Source organism: Salmo salar, chromosome ssa16, assembly GCF_905237065.1.
Source record: "Salmo salar chromosome ssa16, Ssal_v3.1, whole genome shotgun sequence".
Lineage (NCBI taxonomy): Eukaryota > Metazoa > Chordata > Actinopteri > Salmoniformes > Salmonidae > Salmo > Salmo salar.
The window spans coordinates 25,516,342-25,534,631 of NC_059457.1; the positions used below are offsets into that span (position 1 = coordinate 25,516,342).

General features: G+C 43.4%; 1 protein-coding gene across 1 annotated transcript in view; it reads right to left on the reverse strand.

Annotated features, from left to right (window-relative positions):
• Window positions 1–649: 649 nt before the first annotated feature.
• Window positions 650–18,290, reverse strand: part of LOC106573451 (semaphorin-3ab) — a 34,875-nt gene continuing 17,234 nt past the window's right edge. The window contains exons 3-18 of the mRNA XM_014148512.2: window positions 14,765–14,925; window positions 13,580–13,642; window positions 10,079–10,198; window positions 9,086–9,176; window positions 7,946–8,065; window positions 7,313–7,455; window positions 6,514–6,628; window positions 6,252–6,321; window positions 5,977–6,121; window positions 5,580–5,799; window positions 5,399–5,490; window positions 5,209–5,250; window positions 4,309–4,466; window positions 3,351–3,418; window positions 3,106–3,251; window positions 650–2,856 (exon numbers count right to left, since the gene is read on the reverse strand). Of these exons, the coding sequence (XP_014003987.1) occupies window positions 2,296–2,856; window positions 3,106–3,251; window positions 3,351–3,418; window positions 4,309–4,466; window positions 5,209–5,250; window positions 5,399–5,490; window positions 5,580–5,799; window positions 5,977–6,121; window positions 6,252–6,321; window positions 6,514–6,628; window positions 7,313–7,455; window positions 7,946–8,065; window positions 9,086–9,176; window positions 10,079–10,198; window positions 13,580–13,642; window positions 14,765–14,925 (2,315 nt within the window). The 3' untranslated portion in view covers window positions 650–2,295. The remainder of the gene's footprint in view (window positions 2,857–3,105; window positions 3,252–3,350; window positions 3,419–4,308; window positions 4,467–5,208; window positions 5,251–5,398; window positions 5,491–5,579; window positions 5,800–5,976; window positions 6,122–6,251; window positions 6,322–6,513; window positions 6,629–7,312; window positions 7,456–7,945; window positions 8,066–9,085; window positions 9,177–10,078; window positions 10,199–13,579; window positions 13,643–14,764; window positions 14,926–18,290) is intronic.

Sequence of the window (18,290 nt, forward strand, 5' to 3'; positions counted from 1 at the left end):
ACACATCCTGAAGTACATAGAAAACACATGTAAAGTACATACTGTAGTGATTCTGCTGAAAATACATAGAAGAACAGATACACTATGCTCCTGGAAAATAACACAATACCTGCATTTTGCTGGAAGAGTATGGTACGCTATGTAGTACATTTGCAGTCTGACATGGACAAACGGACATGGACAATATACGGTACATTAGTGGTATGCTAACTATTGTAATAGAAACCTGCATGTTCCATAACACACCAGTGGTGTTTTTTTAATGAGTGCTCTGTTTGTCAGCTGCAGGGACTGGGAGACTAGTCAGGATCGAGGAAAAGATGAATGGAGCAAAGTACAGAGAGATCCTTAGTGAAAACCTGCTCCAGTGCACTCCGACTGGGGCGAAGGTTCACATTCCAACAAGACAATGACCCTATGCACACAGCCAAGACAACGTAAGAGTGGCTTTGGGACAAGTCTCTGAATGTCCTTGAGTGGCCCAGCCAGAGCCCGGACTAACATCTCTGGAGAGATCTGAAAATAGCTGTGCAGCGACGCTCCCCATCCAACCTGACAGAGCTTGAGAGGATTTGCAGAGAAGAATGGGAGAAACTCCCCAAATACAGGTGTGCCAAGCTTGTAGCGGCATACACAAGAAGACTCAAGGCTGTAATCGCTGCCAAAGGTGCTTCAACAAAGTACTGCGTGATACCAATACTTGTTATATTTCAGTTTTTGCTTTGTCATTATGGGGTATTGTATGTAGATTGATGAGGAAAAAACTATTTTAGAATAAGGATGTAACGTGACAAAATGTGGAAAAAGTCAAGGGGTCTGAATACTTTCCGAATGCTCTGTACATGTAGGTGTTATCATAAAGTAACAACAGGGTTATAATGATATAAAACAATAAAAAATACATGTTACAAAATGTTTTCTGAAATAGATCAACTTATATCAAATATTTCTTTCTCAATGTACATATATCTATAAATATGTGTGCGTTGGAAAACAAGTTTTGTATGCAAATTGAGTCATTTATTCATTTAAACAACATGTGACAGAGTCGATGCAGAGACGTCAAAGTTTTAGGGTTCTATTCTATCCGAATCGAGGACGTTCAGTGTTACAGCATGATTGAAATTCAAAGGCAATGTCCTGCGTTGGTGGAGACTGCATTCACGGTAAACGCTGCATGTCATCTCAATCAGGAATTACCTTTACATTTCTAGTACGCAAACTTTAACGCTTCAGCGACACAGATTGAATAGTTAAGCTGGGATGCAGTGGTTTGACTGAAACATAAAATGAAGAAAATATTTCAAATAAAGTCAACTATGTAACATATTTTATACAGGGCTCTGAACAAATCTTAAAGATAAACATCAAAACAAAAAATGAAAACATTTGTGTCTTGGAAGGGAGAGATTATCTATACATTTAACACAATCACTTTCATAATCTTGTTGTATACTTTTTTAACCTACTGCTAAATTCAATTGTTTATGGTGAAACAGCATCATGTAACAAGAAACCCCGAACCATTCCCTTTCGTACAAGAATGTATCAAAGCATATTTACATGTCTGATTTAAGTTAGAATAACATCATTAGTTATAAATCCATGGCTACTGAATTTTCAGTAGCCAGGGATTTATTTTCTTGCAGTGCTCGGGCATCCTCCTCTCTCCTCAGAACTCTTCATATCTCATAGAATCTTCTCAACATCAAACCGTTGTGCTTTACATGACCTGTATATTATAATTGTCCTTGTGATACACACATAAGGTACATCCCTGCTCAATCATGTATGTCATCAAACACCATCATCCCTTGTTCCAAGATAGTGGTTGTTAATTAATAGAAGATACCCACTAAATCTGGGTGGACAACAACAATGAGCCATACAAAGTACTACTGCGGAGACAGAGCCATGTTTTCAATAGGTTATTCAATAGTAGAGAGAGCATGTAACTACATGAAGTCCAGTCCTCATGTTGGCTGACACTGTCCCTCCATGGTGCTGGGGCCACAGAGGCCAGCTGAGATAATAGAATATAATAGTACTGTATCATCCTGTGTCTCTGTGCCGTGTCACTGTAAACATGGGTGCCCACGCAGCCTACACATCGACCAGGGCGGGATATTGCCTTTGTTTCCAGTTGAGATTCTCTGTACAAAGTCAGTGTGGAACGAGTCTTTATCTCTGTATGGGGCAGAGGAGGCAGGGGAGGAGGTTCGGAGGGTGTTCGTGGACGAGGAAAGGGTACGTGGGTTGGGGGTTGGAGGGTCATGGGATTCAGTGGGTGAGAGGTCAGACGCTGCGGGGGGCTCTCTCCAGTTCGTGGGTCCGGCGGTTGCGGCCCTTCTGCCTCTCCTGCAGGTGTTTCCATTTGGCCGCCAGGCCGTGGGTGTGCACGTGGGTGTGAGCGTGCACGAGGCCCTGCTGCTGCTGCTGCTGCTGCTGGTGTAGCTGGTGTAGCTGGACCTGTTGGGATAGGTTTGCTTTCTGCCTCCTCTGCTTCCTCTCCCTCTTCCACACCTGCTCACAGAACTCATCCACGCTATTCAGGGTCGGGTGGTTCACTAACGACAGGAAGTCACGGTACCAAAGCTTCTGATTGGGCGATTCCCGGGCTGCGGACGTGTCCCGGGTGGTGGTGTGTGTGGAAGCGGAGTGTGCGGCGTCATCGTCATCACGATGAATGAGATCGTCGAGGCGTTCAGTGTCGATGACCTCCAGGGTGACCTTTAGGAGCGTCTGCATGAAGCCGTGTTCTACTGCCTGGCACACATATGTCCCAGAATCCTTCTTGTCCAACGTGCGGATCAGCAAGCCCTGCTCCGTACATACAAAACGATCCTCTGTTTTGATCTGCACAGAAAGGAATAATACAATAATTACTTCACTTGACTTTACTTTACATACTAAGATAAACAGTACTACATTTGATATCCGTTATTTTTTTTACATAGTCACAGTACAGGATCTAGTATCTATAGTAATACAGAAATCAGTATGATGTGCTGGAATCAGTATTTCATTCATTTATGGACATCATGATTGAAATGCTATCTGGAGTTCTACAGTATGTCTAAGATTTCGTGAAAGCAGGTTTCATACGTCTTGTCTTCTGTCGTCGTTGGCTTGTTGGTACTGCCAGTAGGTGAGTGCTCTCTGGGACTTGGCGCTACACTCTAGGAACGTAGTGCTGTTCTCCACTCCATACACTGTCTTATCCAGCACCGTGGGCTGCCCATTCAGGTTATCTACAGACACACACACACAAATAATAGTGTGAACACTACATGAACTCAGCACCATTATAATGTGAATAGAGGAATACTGCATGATCTGTAAATACATACCTTGATGCTGCAGATCTGAACACTGGGTTAAAGGGTCTCCATTCCTGATGTCCTGTCTCCTTGTCCTCCTGCAAAAACACATATCAACAGTGAGTTTGTGAATGTGCACGTGCATGTGTGTGGTTCTGGATGTGCTGTGCTGGTGGTTGTGAGCCGGGCTGATAAACTAACACCAGTGAGCTTCATACCACTAGGCCACAGGCTTAGGTATAATTACAGGGTAGCTGAGACTGAGGAATTCCGACCTAATTAATCAATCACTCACTCTAACTGCTACACAGCCTGAATCGCACAGTCACACTCAGTCACGGATACAGAGGGGTTGGATTCCACACACACACACACGCGTATTGTAAATAATGACGGAATAAACAACGGAATATCGAGAGTGAAAAACAAAACAGATATTTATTAATTGAGAAAGAACTAGTGTCTTCTCTCACATATAATCTCTTCCCTACAGGGCCGGTTTTCTCAGAGAGTATGAGAGTATTCAATTCTAAAAGATGTAGAAATATGAGACCTTCAGGCTAAATCTCAAATCAATAACCCTGTGGAGACTTTATGAGTGGGTGGAAGGCTACAGTGCAGCACACACACACACACACACACAGAACTGTTAACACTTTATTTCACCCTGCGTTCACCCAGACATTCTGCCTGCAGGTACGACTGACACTGGTTCTCATTGCCAGTAAACACAGTTCAGGTTATTCTTCTGTGTCTCAGTGAGAAATGTGACCTGGCTACCTTCAGGGCTTTCTGGCTCCAACACAAGGCCTGCTCTATTCATCATCAGACCCACCTCTACAGAAACACATACTGTATATCCTTAATCTGTGGATATGAACGATCTGATTTTCCATACTTCGTAGTGTACTCACTATGTGCAGTCTTTGAATGAGAATAACAGTGCTTGAAAGTTAACTATGCGATGAGTGTGTGCGTGTGAGCATACCTCTTGGCCATGGGAAAGTATCGTGAGCACTCGGTCCCGTCCCAGGCACAGTAAGGGTCTCTAGCCAGACAGCACTCAGCACAGGCCTTCCCATACACCTCACAGCGATGCAAAGGCATCTGGGATACACCCAGCTCTGAGCCGAGGTACAACTGTTGCTGTGGAAACAGAGAGGAAATATTCAAAATACCTGATCAAATTGATGCATTATTTATATATTACGCATACTGGTTTAGACATTTTCTCAGAGCCCCGTAGTGTTTTTACAGTAACAGAAACGCCACATTATATTATTATTGGTGTTCGGCACCTTCTATAGCACACAAATACAGTTCTCTTCCTTCCCACGTATTAGAGACCAGTTGATTGACATCCTAGCAATGGATTTCTGTCTTAGTCAGCATCGTGTTAACATCTTATAATGAGTGTCTCTTTTCTCCCTATAAAGCCCTCAGGCTAGGTGTGTCACCCATGACATTGACAGGACACATCAAGTCTGTATTAGGAATACAATGCAATTCTATGGATAGCATAGCTTTCACTCAGTTCAATTCTTCTTCTATGGTAGTGTCCCTCTCTTCTGCAGCTCAGTGTGTGAGTTGGCATGTTGAACACTAGTTGGCGTTGATGAAAGCTGACTACTAGTGAGAAACACTACTTCATTACATATGAATATAGCTCACTCTGAATGTCAGAAAGATGATGTATCCCTATTTAGAGGCTGGATCTGTACACCTGTCGTTTTCGAAGCAATAACATTTGATTTGTAGTGAAGACTAAGGCCGTGGTTCTGTAACGTAGGACAGCCTCGTTTGTTTTCCCATATAAATGTTTATTGTATGACATCCATTACTTGTCTGTCCTGCTCATGCCATGAGGGATAGCATCAGCGTTAGTTACCTGCTTCGTAGAGAGTTTCATCACTGTAATAGCAGCTTGTTCCTGGGAGAAAATACATGAACAATTGTACAAACACATAAGACAATTGTGATACGTTTGGGTTATCATCGTACCTTAGCTGTATGAGTAATAAGTATGTACTAATGTAGTGTACATTTAGCTGTATACTATATAAGTGGGTGTAAGCTACCCTGAACACAGTCATCTCCTCCAGTAGAATCTCCTCCAGGTCATGCCAGGACCCTCTGGGGATGGACACCACCTTCAGCACTGTCCCCATATCTACAACACACACACAACATACACACATTACATTACTCAGTGTGTGTTTGTGTGTAAGTGCGTGCAATTGTGTGTATGTGTGTGTGTACCTGTGCCTATGAACATGACGTCGTACTGTCCGTCCTCAGCCTCCACTCTGTCCACCACTATCTGTGTGAACTGGTAGTTTGTGTCCGTCTTGACTATGATTGGTCGGTTGTTGATGGGGTAGACGGGGTTAAACATTGCCGGATGACCTCTCGCAAATGTTATGACATCATCGGGCAAGTCCTTTGTCGAATCAAATCCACCGAACGTCTTGCTGGGGCACTGTGGATTCAAATACACCTATTACAATGTGAATCCTTACTTTCATGTCCCATTTCATCCACTAGTTTACAATACTGTATATGGTGACACTTCTAAAAGTGCTGTAAATGATTTATGTATAGCCCCTTCAAGTAAAGTGTGCCCCTCCCCCACCCAAAGACCCTTTCATGCCCTTACCGTTCCGGGCCGTGGGTATGGTACCCGTCCCTGGAAGGGAACCCACTGGTAGTTAGGGCCGTCTCTGTGGGCATAGGGACCTAGAAACACCCTTCTGATGTCTGCCATGCTGTACAGACACACTGCTGAACCCTTGAAGATGTTACTGAGGTAGACAGAGAGGGAGAGGGATGAGGGAGATAGAGGTTAGACACACACATCTCCAGCAAAAATATTCAACATGATCCATACACCTCCAATGGGAGTTTAAACAGGTGACTGACAGGTGTACGTACCTGGATGTAGTGAACACTGCATAGATAATGGGGTTCTTGGGATCCTTAGAGCTCATCAGAAACACATCCTCTGAGAACAAAAACATCCTTGAAGTGTTAGCCTCGAGAACAAATCGCAATACAGTAGCATTAGAAATATACAGTAGATGATTTTGTTTCCCCAAAACATATCCATACACACTACAGCCCCTCTTCATACCCACACAGGCACACACGCATGACATAGAATACAACACATGCACAGTGGTAGTTAAACACTCACGTAGTTCGTCAAAGTGAGTGTCTATGCCATTGAGTCCAGGTACAGAACAGACCAGTCTGGCCTTCAGGAATGTGGTCCACTTATTCACGAGACTCCTGTGGCCTCCAAAGTCATTCTGATAGAGGGAAACACACCAGTCCAGAATGAACCTCTCAAACATTTACTACATCCCGCCTACAAAATAACACTACTGCATTTTAGAACTATGATTGACACCCGAACAGACAACAACGGCTTAATGCAGTCTTACAGATTCTTATATTACTTCATCAAAACAAAAGTGTCTTGAGTCTGCGTTTGCGTGTTTGTTTTTCTGCACACGTCGACACAATACAGGCTCCCAGTGTGAGAAAATAAACACATCCACACCAAGATCCACAGTGATTTATTACGCTCTATTAAGGCTGACACGCTGTATAATGAATGGATTGTGTTGACTAGAGAAGAGCAGATTTCTCACATACTGCGAGATCAGCCTGGGAGGTTGTGCACGCTACTCGGTGGCTGAGGAGACACTAGTCTGTGCCAATACTAGCCATTATCCGAACAGTACCACCATTGTTATGTCGTCTCGCTGTAGTCTCACTGGCTCCAGTGTCATGTATTAACCACCTCTCCCTCAGTAAGAGGAGAGCCACACCAAACACAACTCACCTCACAGCTAAATATAACCTGAGAGGAGAGAGATACCTGGTTATGAAAGCATCCGTTATGGAAAACACGCTGTCAATCATTTACTCTGTTAGAGGTAGAGGAAGCTGTTTTAGTCTGAGGTGTCTAAGTGTGTTTGTGTGTGTACCTTGCAGAGCTGTCCGATGCGTGCTTGAGTAGCCTTGCCTGCATGTTCCCCATCCATAGCATTCTCTCTGAAGAACAGGTAGATCTTGTCATCCTCTTGGTTGTCACTCTCTGGGATCAGATGGACACTCACAAACCTGGGGTCTACACAAAACAAAAACAAAAAATTAACAAATAATGAAATAGGGAATCCATGACTTCTTCCCCAGTAAAAACTTTAACATACTGTGTCTGCTACCACTCTCTCTCTGCAGTCATGTCAATAACACAGAGGATTTAACACTTAACACTCGCTCTCTGCAGTCATGTCAATAACACAGAGGATTTAACACTTAACACTCGCTCTCCACTGTCTTCTCTGTTATCTTACTCTGAGAACAACTTTCTGTCTCAGCTTCTGTCCGTTTGTCTTTTTAGTTTCTGTCTTTGAGACACTTTCTGTCTCAAATTAAGATGGTTTTAATCCGGCTCGTCTGCATGCCAACAGACTGTTAGCTAGCTGAGCTAAAGCCTAGGCATCCACTTGGGGAGCTAACACAAGTCTTCAAGAATCAAGCAAGGTTACTCATCATGCAAGCATAGTTCAATGAACTAAGAACATCAGAACTGAGAATGTTCTTTATCTCCATCTCACCGTTCAGCCAGCGAGAGTCGTGTTGCTCTGTTCTGATTGGGTGATGCTGTCCCAGCGTACGGAAAATGGCAAAGTCTCTCCCCATGAAGTCAGCTGATGTCCCAGAATACAGTTCGCCATCTGAAGGACAGAGGAGGAGGACAGTATCAGGTGTGTGTGTGTGTGTGTGTCATAACCTTTCATGTACAGGTGTCAAGTGTCTGTATTAGTCTAGCAGGTACATTATGGTGCCTGCTGGCTTAACAATACAGGTAGAATGTGTTGTCACAAGGAACACCTTAATCTACCAGATAACGAACCAGAACAAGGAAGAGACTCAGGGCCAGGTAGCTGGCTGCATGAAAGGAGGGAGGGGAGAGAGAGAGGAGGGGAGACACGAGAAAGAGGAGCGAGTGAGAGAAGGAGAGAGAGGGGTGAGAGGAGAAAGAGGAGAGAGAGAGAGAGAAGGAGAGAGACAGCGGTGAGTAGAATGAGGAGAGAGAGAGGAGGGAGACAGGGGTGAGAGGAGAAAGGAGAGAGAGAAAAGGAGGGAGACAGGTGAGAGGAGAAAGAGGAGATAGCGACAAAGGGGTCCTAGGCTGGAAAATGACCATCTTTTGGTTGGGGTGATGTGATGTCATATAGTATGACTGGTTCTGGTGATGAACATGGTGAAGAAATGAAGCTGACACACACACGTTTGCACACACACATCTACCACTCTTACAGGCTTGAAAATTAGAGTGTGTCCACTGTAGAGCACTACTAATGATGAACACTATACTGCAGCGCTGCCCAACCCTCTTCCTGGAGATCTACTGTCCTGTAGGTTTTCAGTCCAACCCTAATTTAGCGTATCTGTTTCAGCTAGTTAAGGTCTTGTTGAGCAGCTAATTAGTAGAATCAGGTGTGTTAAATTAGAGTTGGACTGAAAACCCACAGGATGGTAGATCTCCAGGAAGAGGGTTGGGCAGCCCTGCTATACTGCATATACCCAGCCCTGTCATTTATTCACTTCCTCTTAACTGTAAATATGCATAATGAATGAGTGGCGATGAGAGAAGAGGTTTAACATCCTCTTTATGTGTGTGAAAAGTTCTGGGGTAAATTAGTACCTTGATAAAGAAAGTTGAGTGTGTGAATTTGTTTTGGCTCACTCACCAATGAGCATGGATGCTGTGAGCAGCTTGGGGTCATAAGGGCTCTTCCCTCGACCGTTCTCTATCTGGGGCTCCAGCCTGAACACACTGTCCTGTTTACATAAGAAATAGGTCAAAATAAAGAGCATTTAGAACTCAGATTTTACCGCAAAGTCCGATTGACATCAATGCATGATGTTGGCGTCTTGGAAAAAAACATTGTATCTCTATTTTTGCAGATTTTGATATTTTACATTCTCATAGAGCCAGGCTTTCCAACTCTGTTCCTGGAGAGCTACCATCCTGTAGGTTTTCACTCCAACCCTAATCTTGCACACCTGGTTCTAATAATTAGCTGGTTGATAAGCTGAACCAGGTTAGTTACAACTGGGGTTGGACCGAAAACATACAGGAAGTTAGCTCTCCAGGAACAGGGTTGGACACCCCTGTTATAGAGTCACTTTTACAAGTGGGCCCAGCCGGGCAGTTAAGAGCTGGGAAGACTGTCCTCAGAGGCATTCTCCCTCTCTAATTCTCTGCAGTCTAATGAATAGGAAACACAATTATAAGCCTGACTCACTGACATTATGAAGAGGAGACATAGAACACACGCAAACACACAGCGTTTCATTTGTAAAGTAATGAATTGACGATGTTTTGGACGATGGAATTTTCCACCTCATTTACTGAACGAATAAAAACATTTTTCTTCAGGCCATCAGTGAATCATTACGATTCAGAGAATACCTCCACGGTTTATGGTTTTAAATCGAAAGCCAAAACCATAATCACACATTATAGTGTAGAGTTTTTGTTAATACTGTAATCTGGCTGCAGCTCATATAAGGCTTGAATCAGACAGCAAAAACCATGACATTCCCTCTTCCATGGCTTATGTTGTCATATTGGTCAGTAAATAGTAGAACACTAGAGCTAGATTACTAGAGTAAGCAGACTGATGGGTGGGCAGAAAGATGAATACATGTGTGAATAGTTACAATGCAGGTTGGTATACCTCTAGTTTCTTCCCCACCTCCAGGTAGGCACAGACAGGGTGGAAGGCTCCGGTTCCACATACATACAGATGGGTCTGGTTAAATGGCTGTAACACCTTGATGAAATTAGAGCATTCACTCTGGAGATAGAAAAAGAGAGAGATTTTGTATATATTTTTTAACCTTCATTTAACAAGGCAAATCAGTTAAGAACAAATTCTTATTTACAATGACGGCCTACACCGGCCAGACGCTGTGCCAATTGTGCGCCGCCCTATGGGACTCCCAATCACGGCCGGATGTGATTCAGCCTGGGTTCAAACAAGGGACTTTAGTGACGCCTCTTGCACTGAGATGCAGTGCTTAACATGCTGACCAATTATTGCACCCACACTGCTCGCGCTGGCCAAAGAGCGTCTGCGATGCCAAGGGCTAAAATAGAACTCCTTTCTGTTTCTGATGCAGGCGCGCTGAAAGTCCTGCCTCTCCCATCTCCTCATTGGTTTATAGAAGCGATTCGGATGGCCGTTTTATGTGTGGATTAATTGTCGGAGTAGAGGACCTTGTGCATTTCAGGTTAAATAACAACTTAATGTTTATATCCCAGGACAAATTAGCTAGCAACAGCAAGCTAGCTAAATAGGACAAATTAGCTAGCAAGTGCAAGCTAACTTGCTAAATTGCCATACATGTTTAATGCTTTTCGACCTGTCCCCAAATTAATGTCATTGGTTCAGAGTTTGTTTTGATATTTTAACCTGCAAGTCGTGATCGCGTTTGGTGTAGGGGGACAAAATATATTTATGCACGATAGCGCACGATGGCGCACGCACACAGCCGGTTTGGGTTCCGTGTTAGACCGCTGCACCACTGCATATCATGGGTAAGCAGGAGATAAACAGACTATGAAAACAACTAACATACACAGAGAATAAAACTTTCTGAAGCTGTTGTGGCAAAATCATGTCGTGGTGATTTGGGACAAGACCCAGTCCTGCCCATTTGGGTCAAAACCCAGTTTGTCCATCAGATGTAAGCCCTCCTATCCAGAGCTGATCCACTGGACAGAGAAAAGTGTTAACCCTCTCTGGACTTAACACAACATCACATACAGTAGAGCAATGCTGGAAAACAAATATTTAGGTTGAGGGAATAAAGGGCATCTGAAATCAGAATGAAAGGCTTGTCCTGTCTGAATAATCTAGAAATAATATTCCAAGAATATGCAGGGAACTACTTCAACTACATGTGAATAACAATGTTGGGGAAAGGAACCGCCCTGATTGGTTATACTGTACCAATGACATCATGCCCAGGCCAGCTGAGTGAGTGCTGTTTCTGCTGTTTCAGAGATAATCCAGACTGTTGTGCTGTGTAATAACTCAACAACTCGCTGTTCAGATTGAGGCCAGTCATCTGTAATTCTCAGTTTTTCTCTCTTTATTTAATGATCTTTATATCTTGCTCCTATATTTCTCTCTCCATCTCCCCCTCCCCATATACACTGAATGACCTCTCTCCTATCCTGACTCCCGATCAGAAAGGCTCAGGGACATGTGATGAGTACTGAAACAGCTGGGATTTTATGATGGACATCAACAGTGAGACTTTTTAATGCAGAAACATCCCTGCAACTAGCCTGCAACGCACCAGCAACCTTCCCACAACAATAAAATGTTATGAGCATTACATACTGTAACCTCATCTGAGTTTACTGTTTAGTGTAGTGAGTGTAGTGTGTCTGTCTCCATGCCGTAAAGCCTGTTTCCCGTGATCTGTCAGCACATGCCTGAGCAGGCAACAGGCCTGACCTCATATGAAAATTAATGTCATCACACTGATGGGAAAAAAGAGAAAACAGAACCACAAATAATGCATGACTAAATTAATCTGACTTTATCAACAGGAAGCAGCTCTGTTGATTGGGTATGCCTTTGTGGTAGTCCAAAGAGCTGTCTGACATTTCAGGGTGGTTTAGCTGGTTGTGCAGATGTGCAGATTTAATTAATTTTCCCCTGGCTCTGTGTATCACCATCCGTTCTTCACAGATGTAGAGAAAATTAGAAATGTCTGCTTCTATTATTTTCTCTCTCTCATCTCTCTTTCACGGTCTTCCCCGCGGCATGTTCACAAGTGTTTTTGTTCAAGTTCATCAAAGGGCATCTGTAGTCCTGCTACCTCTCTCTCTCTCTCTCCTTCTCCCCTCTGCCCTCTTTTTCTTCCTCTCCTCCCTGTCTCCTCTGCCCTTCACACACAAAGACCATCCTTCAGGGCTCCCCGCTCATCCCTTCCAGAATGTTTACAGAAAACACACACACAAAAGACCTGATGGCCCTTCAAATCAACCCTATAGAAACTCAGCATAGCTTGACCTTGCGCCTGTGAACTTAGTGAGGCAGACGCAGTGGAGCTCTGATTTTATATTGCAGGCAACACATGGCCCCAGGCTGTGTCTGAGAGGGAAGTCAGAAGGAGAGAGATGGAACTGTCTCTCTGAGTCTTTACACAATGTACTGCTTGCATTCAGACATATATACAGGACAAATATACACGACTGAGCTAGTCATGCAAGAAGGACATATGTAGCATAGAGGTGCTGCTGGTATTGTCATCACTCTTCTTAGACTGAGGAAAACACACACCTAAATGATCTTCATATAGCAGTGGGAATTTCTAATGCCATATGACTGTGTAGACTGAAACCATGCTCTATTTAACAAATACCCATGTCTCTACACAGCCATAGCTGATGTTACAGTAGGACACTGCTCCTGTGTTGAAAGCAGTGACTGTAAGCCCATTGGCTGTCCACTGTTAGCCCCGTATCCCAGTGGTTAGGTCAACTGTTCTATTGTTAGACCAGGGGAGAACGACTGTCCCCTCACATTGAGAATTTCAAGTTGAAGGCCGACTGCAGTACTGCAGGCATTGTTTCCAGAAAACAGGATACCCCATTATAGTGAATGGGAAAATGACGATCTTTGTGGTCAATATTGGTGGCTATATATATAAAAAAACATTCAATACAATCATGGTACCAACAATTGTTTCTATTTAACCAGATGTATGTCCTTGAACTGATTACTTTAAAATCACACACAGGAAAAGGATAATTTAGTTTCTATTTGTAGTCTGCAGTACCGCGGTCAGCCTTCAACTTAAGATACACTGAGCTAGCATGCAACGTCACTTCCTAGAGTAGCTCAAACTGCGCATGCAATATTTCCAATAACATGTAGCAAGATGGTGACATGTTGATATGACACTTCCTGATCTTCAAATGCGCCACTGAGCATTCTCATAGGAAACAATGGGGTGTCTTCATCAATGGATTTTTTACAGTCTATGGGTTGGACTCTAGTTGATTAAGTTCATGTAATGTCTCTATCTTGGCAAGGGGATTATGATCAGATTCCGAGCTTCCTGTCCATGTGTCAACACACAGATTACATAAACCCACTGTAGTGTAAAAAGTAGTACTTTGGGAGGGAGAGATAGTGTAAGATGAGGTAGCTACTCACCTTTAGGTCCTTTCCTGCCCATTTACACTCGTCTCTTCTGGAGGTGGAGGCAGGCCACGGGATCTACACAGACACGGAGAGATAAGGATACTTCACTACACAATACACATAGATATAATAACCTTAATAAGCCACTAGCAATCCTAACTTCAACCAGTCCCTAACCCTAAACCCTCGACCAAGCAGCTGGTCAGCTAACAGGCCTTAAATTAGCTGAGGTGGTTCTGCCAGCAACGTGGAGGAAGCTCATATTTTATGAGATTTCATTGATGTATATGTGTCTGCTTGCGAGCCTGCGTATGTTCACATGTGTATATGTGTGTGGTGGGGGTAGTGGAGTCACAATGCGATTTGTTCTCCACTTTGTTTTCGATTACACATTATTCATCCAGGTGTGCGTGGAGTGGCTAACATGCCAGTGTGAGATGCTGCGCGACAGCTCAGGTCTGAATTAATCATCAGCCATTTCTCTGTAGAAACCATGGAGAATGATAGAGGCCTCTAGGTGCCAAAAGGCTGTATTAGCATGGGCAGCGCCATTGAGGGCTTCCACCATTTTAATGTAGTCACCTTGGTGGGACTTCCAACTTTATTGGCCTATCCCTCCTGGTGACCCTGTTAGAGTTATGTTCAACTGGGTCATCAGGAGGGATCAGCCAATTGTGAAGAAGAAAATGTAATACTTAAAAATGGAGATTGCCTCAATAGCACTGACTATGCTGTCACAGACGTTATAATAGCACAGATACAAAGATGAGTCCTCTATCTATCTCTATGGTAGAAACAGAGTCCCTGGCTGAAACTGGCTAAGACTGACAGGGGTGAGGTAGCTACAGATGTAAGATCTTAATTTGATCACCCTGTTGCAGGATAATTTTCCTGAAATGCAGGAAATGTTAAACTTGTAGTGTATTTGAGGTTTAAAAGGTTTCTGAAGTTTGGAATTTCCACTTTGGAATTTTAGACATGATTTTCCCTTACGAAAAACGTATCAACCCCTACAAAATTGTTCATTAATTATAAGCCACATAATAATTCACATTTCCTTTTGCTGCCGGATTATTTTTCTTCGGTAGCAAACTGTCTCGAATGAAGATCCTACATCAGACAGACAACAAGCAGACTATGGTGTATATATGCATGTGTATTGATTATAATGCGTTATAAGTGTGTTGTAACTGTTACCTGTGCCATGTCTCTGCTGATGTTGACTAGGTTGAAGGAGAAGATGTGGTCCTTGGCTCCCACCACCAGACGACCCTTCTCCTCGTCCAATAGGAACGTGTGGTAGGCAGAGCTATTCACCTGGCCCTCAAACGTCACCAAGTTATTAGACTCCAACATCTCTGGAGAGGAGAACAGAGAGAGAGAGTGAGCGAGAGAGAGAGTGAGCGAGAGAGTGAGCGAGAGAAAGAGCGAGAGAGAGAGCGAGAGAGAGAGCGAGAGAGAGAGAGCGCATTTACAATTAGTAACCATATTACTTCCTATGGTAGCTGATATACTCAGGTAATATTAGAATAGAGAGAAATAAAGATAGTTTGAAAAAGGGAATTAGTGACGTCTTAGCATACAGCATCTAATAGAACAGCATCTTATAGAACATATGTTGACCTGTCTCCTCAATATAGTCATAATGTCAGAGGGGAAACATCCCATCCCCACATGAAGACACATCCTACACTCTCCCCATAGCAGAACCTTTTGAAGAACCCTTTTTGGTTCCTGTAAAAAGAAAAATGGGGGGTTCTACCTGCAACAAAAAAGGTATCTAATTGGAACCAAAAAGGGTTATCCTATGGGGACAGCTTAATAACCCTTTTGGAACCATTTTTTACTAAGAGCATAGCAGCAGGGACAGGATCACAACTCCAAAAGCCTAGGGAGTTACCAGAAAGAGAGGGTGCTTTAGCTGAGATTTAATTTAAAAAATGTTAGTGTGTTCTCTCTTGCCCAATCACACATTCTCCCTCACACCCTCTTCCCCACACTAGTTTGTGTCCAACAAAATGTATTCTATGAATCAGACGCAATGACCAAATGGAGGCAATGACCAAATGGTCTGGCTAGGGGAACTGACCTTGACTGTCCAGCCAAGCAGAACTGGACCACAGAACAAACTCACAGCGGAAAACTGAGACAATTCTCCATACAGTATGACCAGCCTGTCTCAGAGTAGACACTGGCGAAATCACTGCAAACCACAACAACCATGAGGTCATTTAAATTGTTGTATTAAAATGTGCACAACATCTGTAACAACCACCATTGAACATTCCCCAAAAGTTCTCATGAGGTTTCCAGATAATCTAATAACAATGTACATGTATCAGTAACGTTTTCCCAGCAAACCATCATTGATTCAGTGAACGTTCCCAGAACATTCGTTAGGTCGCTGCACATTTTCTCCTAACACAAGAGCTGTCCATTTGTGGTGATGATTATAGAATGTTTGTATGAAACAATTGCCTTATGTTGCAAGAACTTTCCGACAGAATAAAACATTTAGGGAAGTTCAGCGTTACACCATGAATTAAATTTAAAGGCAATGTTCCCGCTTTAGCAGAGACTGCATTCACGGTAAACGCTGCATATGTCGGCTCAATCGGATATTACCTTTATATTTATATTGCGGAATCTGTAAAGCTGAATCATTACAGATTGCATTAAGTCCTTAATCTATTATTTAAGGTTCCCAGAATATTTAATTAGGTTGTGGGAATCGTCTGGTGAGAACATTGTGGAGACATCACAAAAGATATGTTCCCAAAATACAAAACTGTCCAATTGTACGGATGAGTCTACAATGTTTTTTTAGGGTGCAAAACATATTCACCTAATGTTACAAAAACATCCCACACAAAAATGTCCACACAATAATATTTCTCTCTAAAATGTATCTTGTCATATCCCCACAATGTTCCCACAATGTAAAAAAATGTGTTAAGACATTTTTAAGAAAATAAAATGTGTTCTGGGAATTTTCTTGCAACATCAGTCAACAGTTTTTTGCAACCTAATAGAAAGATTGCAATAATTAACACAACTGGACAGTTTTTGTGTTTGGAAACTCTTGGGATTCTCACACAACGTTCCCACAACCCAATGAAATATTCTGGGATTTTTGATTGCCCCCCCATCTATCTTCTGAGCTCGTGCTACTAGGTGACCTAAACTGGGACATGCTTAACACCCTGGCCATCCTACAATCTAAGTTTGATGCACTCAATCTCACACAAATGATCAATGAACCTACCAGGTACAACCCCAAATCCGTAAACACGGGCACCCTCATAGATGTCATCCTAACTAACTCGCCCTCCAAATACACCTCTGCTGTTTTTAATCAAGATCTCAGCGATCACTGTCTCATTGCCTGCATCCGTAAGGGGTCTGCGACCAAACGACCACCCCTCATCACTGTCAAACGCTCCCTAAAACACTTCTGCGAGCAGGGCTTTCTAATCGACCTGGCCGGGGTATCCTGGAATGACATTGACCTCATCCCGTCAGCAGATGATGCCTGGCTATTCTTTAAAAGTGCCTTCCTCACCATCTTAAATAAGCATGCCCCACTCAATTTTTTTTTAACTAGGAATAGATATAGTCCTTGGTTCACTCCAGACCAGTCTGCCCTTGACCAGCACAAAAACATACTGTGGTGTTCTGCATTAGCATCGAATAGCCCCCGTGATATGCAACTTTTCAGGGAAGTTAGGAACAAATATACACAGGCAGTTAGAAAAGCTAAGGCTAGCTTTTTCAAACAGAAATTTGCATCCTGTAGTAGTAACTCAAAAAAGTTCTGGGACACTGTAAAGTCCATGGAGAATAAGAGCACCTCCTCCCAGCTGTCCACTGCTCTGAGGCTAGGAAACACTGTTACCACCGATAAATCCACTATAATTGAGAATTTCAATAAGCATTTCTCTACAGCTGGCCATGCTTTCCACCTGGCTACCCCTACCCCAGTCAACTGCCCGGCACCCTCCACAGCAACCCGCCAAAGCCCCCACCATTTCTCCTTCACCCAAATCCAGATAGCTGATGTTCTGAAAGAGCTGCAAAATCTGGACCCATACAAATCAGCTGGGCTAGACAATCTGGACACTCTCTTTCTAAAATTATCTGCCGAAATTGTTGCAACCCCTATTACTAGCCTGTTCAACCTTTCTTTCGTATCGTCTGAGATTCCCAAAGATTGGAAAGCTGCCGCGGTCATCCCCCTCTTCAAAGGGGGTGACACTCTAGACCCAAACTGCTACAGACCTATATCTATCCTACCCTGTCCTTCTAAGCTCTTCGAAAGCCAAGTTAACAAACAGATTACCGCCCATTTTGAATCCCACCGTACCTTCTCTGCTATGCAGTCTGGTTTCAGAGCTGGTCATGGGTGCACCTCAGCCACGCTCAAGGTCCTAAACAACATCATAACCGCCATCAATAAGAGACATTACTGTGCAGCCATATTCATCAACCTGGCCAAGGCTTTCGACTCTGTCAATCACCACATTCTTATTGGCAGACTCGACAGCCTTGGTTTCTCAAATGATTGCCTCGCCTGGTTTACCAACTACTTCTCTGATAGAGTTCATTGTGTCAAATCGGAGGGCCTGATGTCCAGACCTCTGGCAGTCTCTATGGGTGTGCCACAGGGTTAAATTCTCGGGCCGACTCTCTTCTTTGTATACATCAATGATGTCGCTCTTGCAGC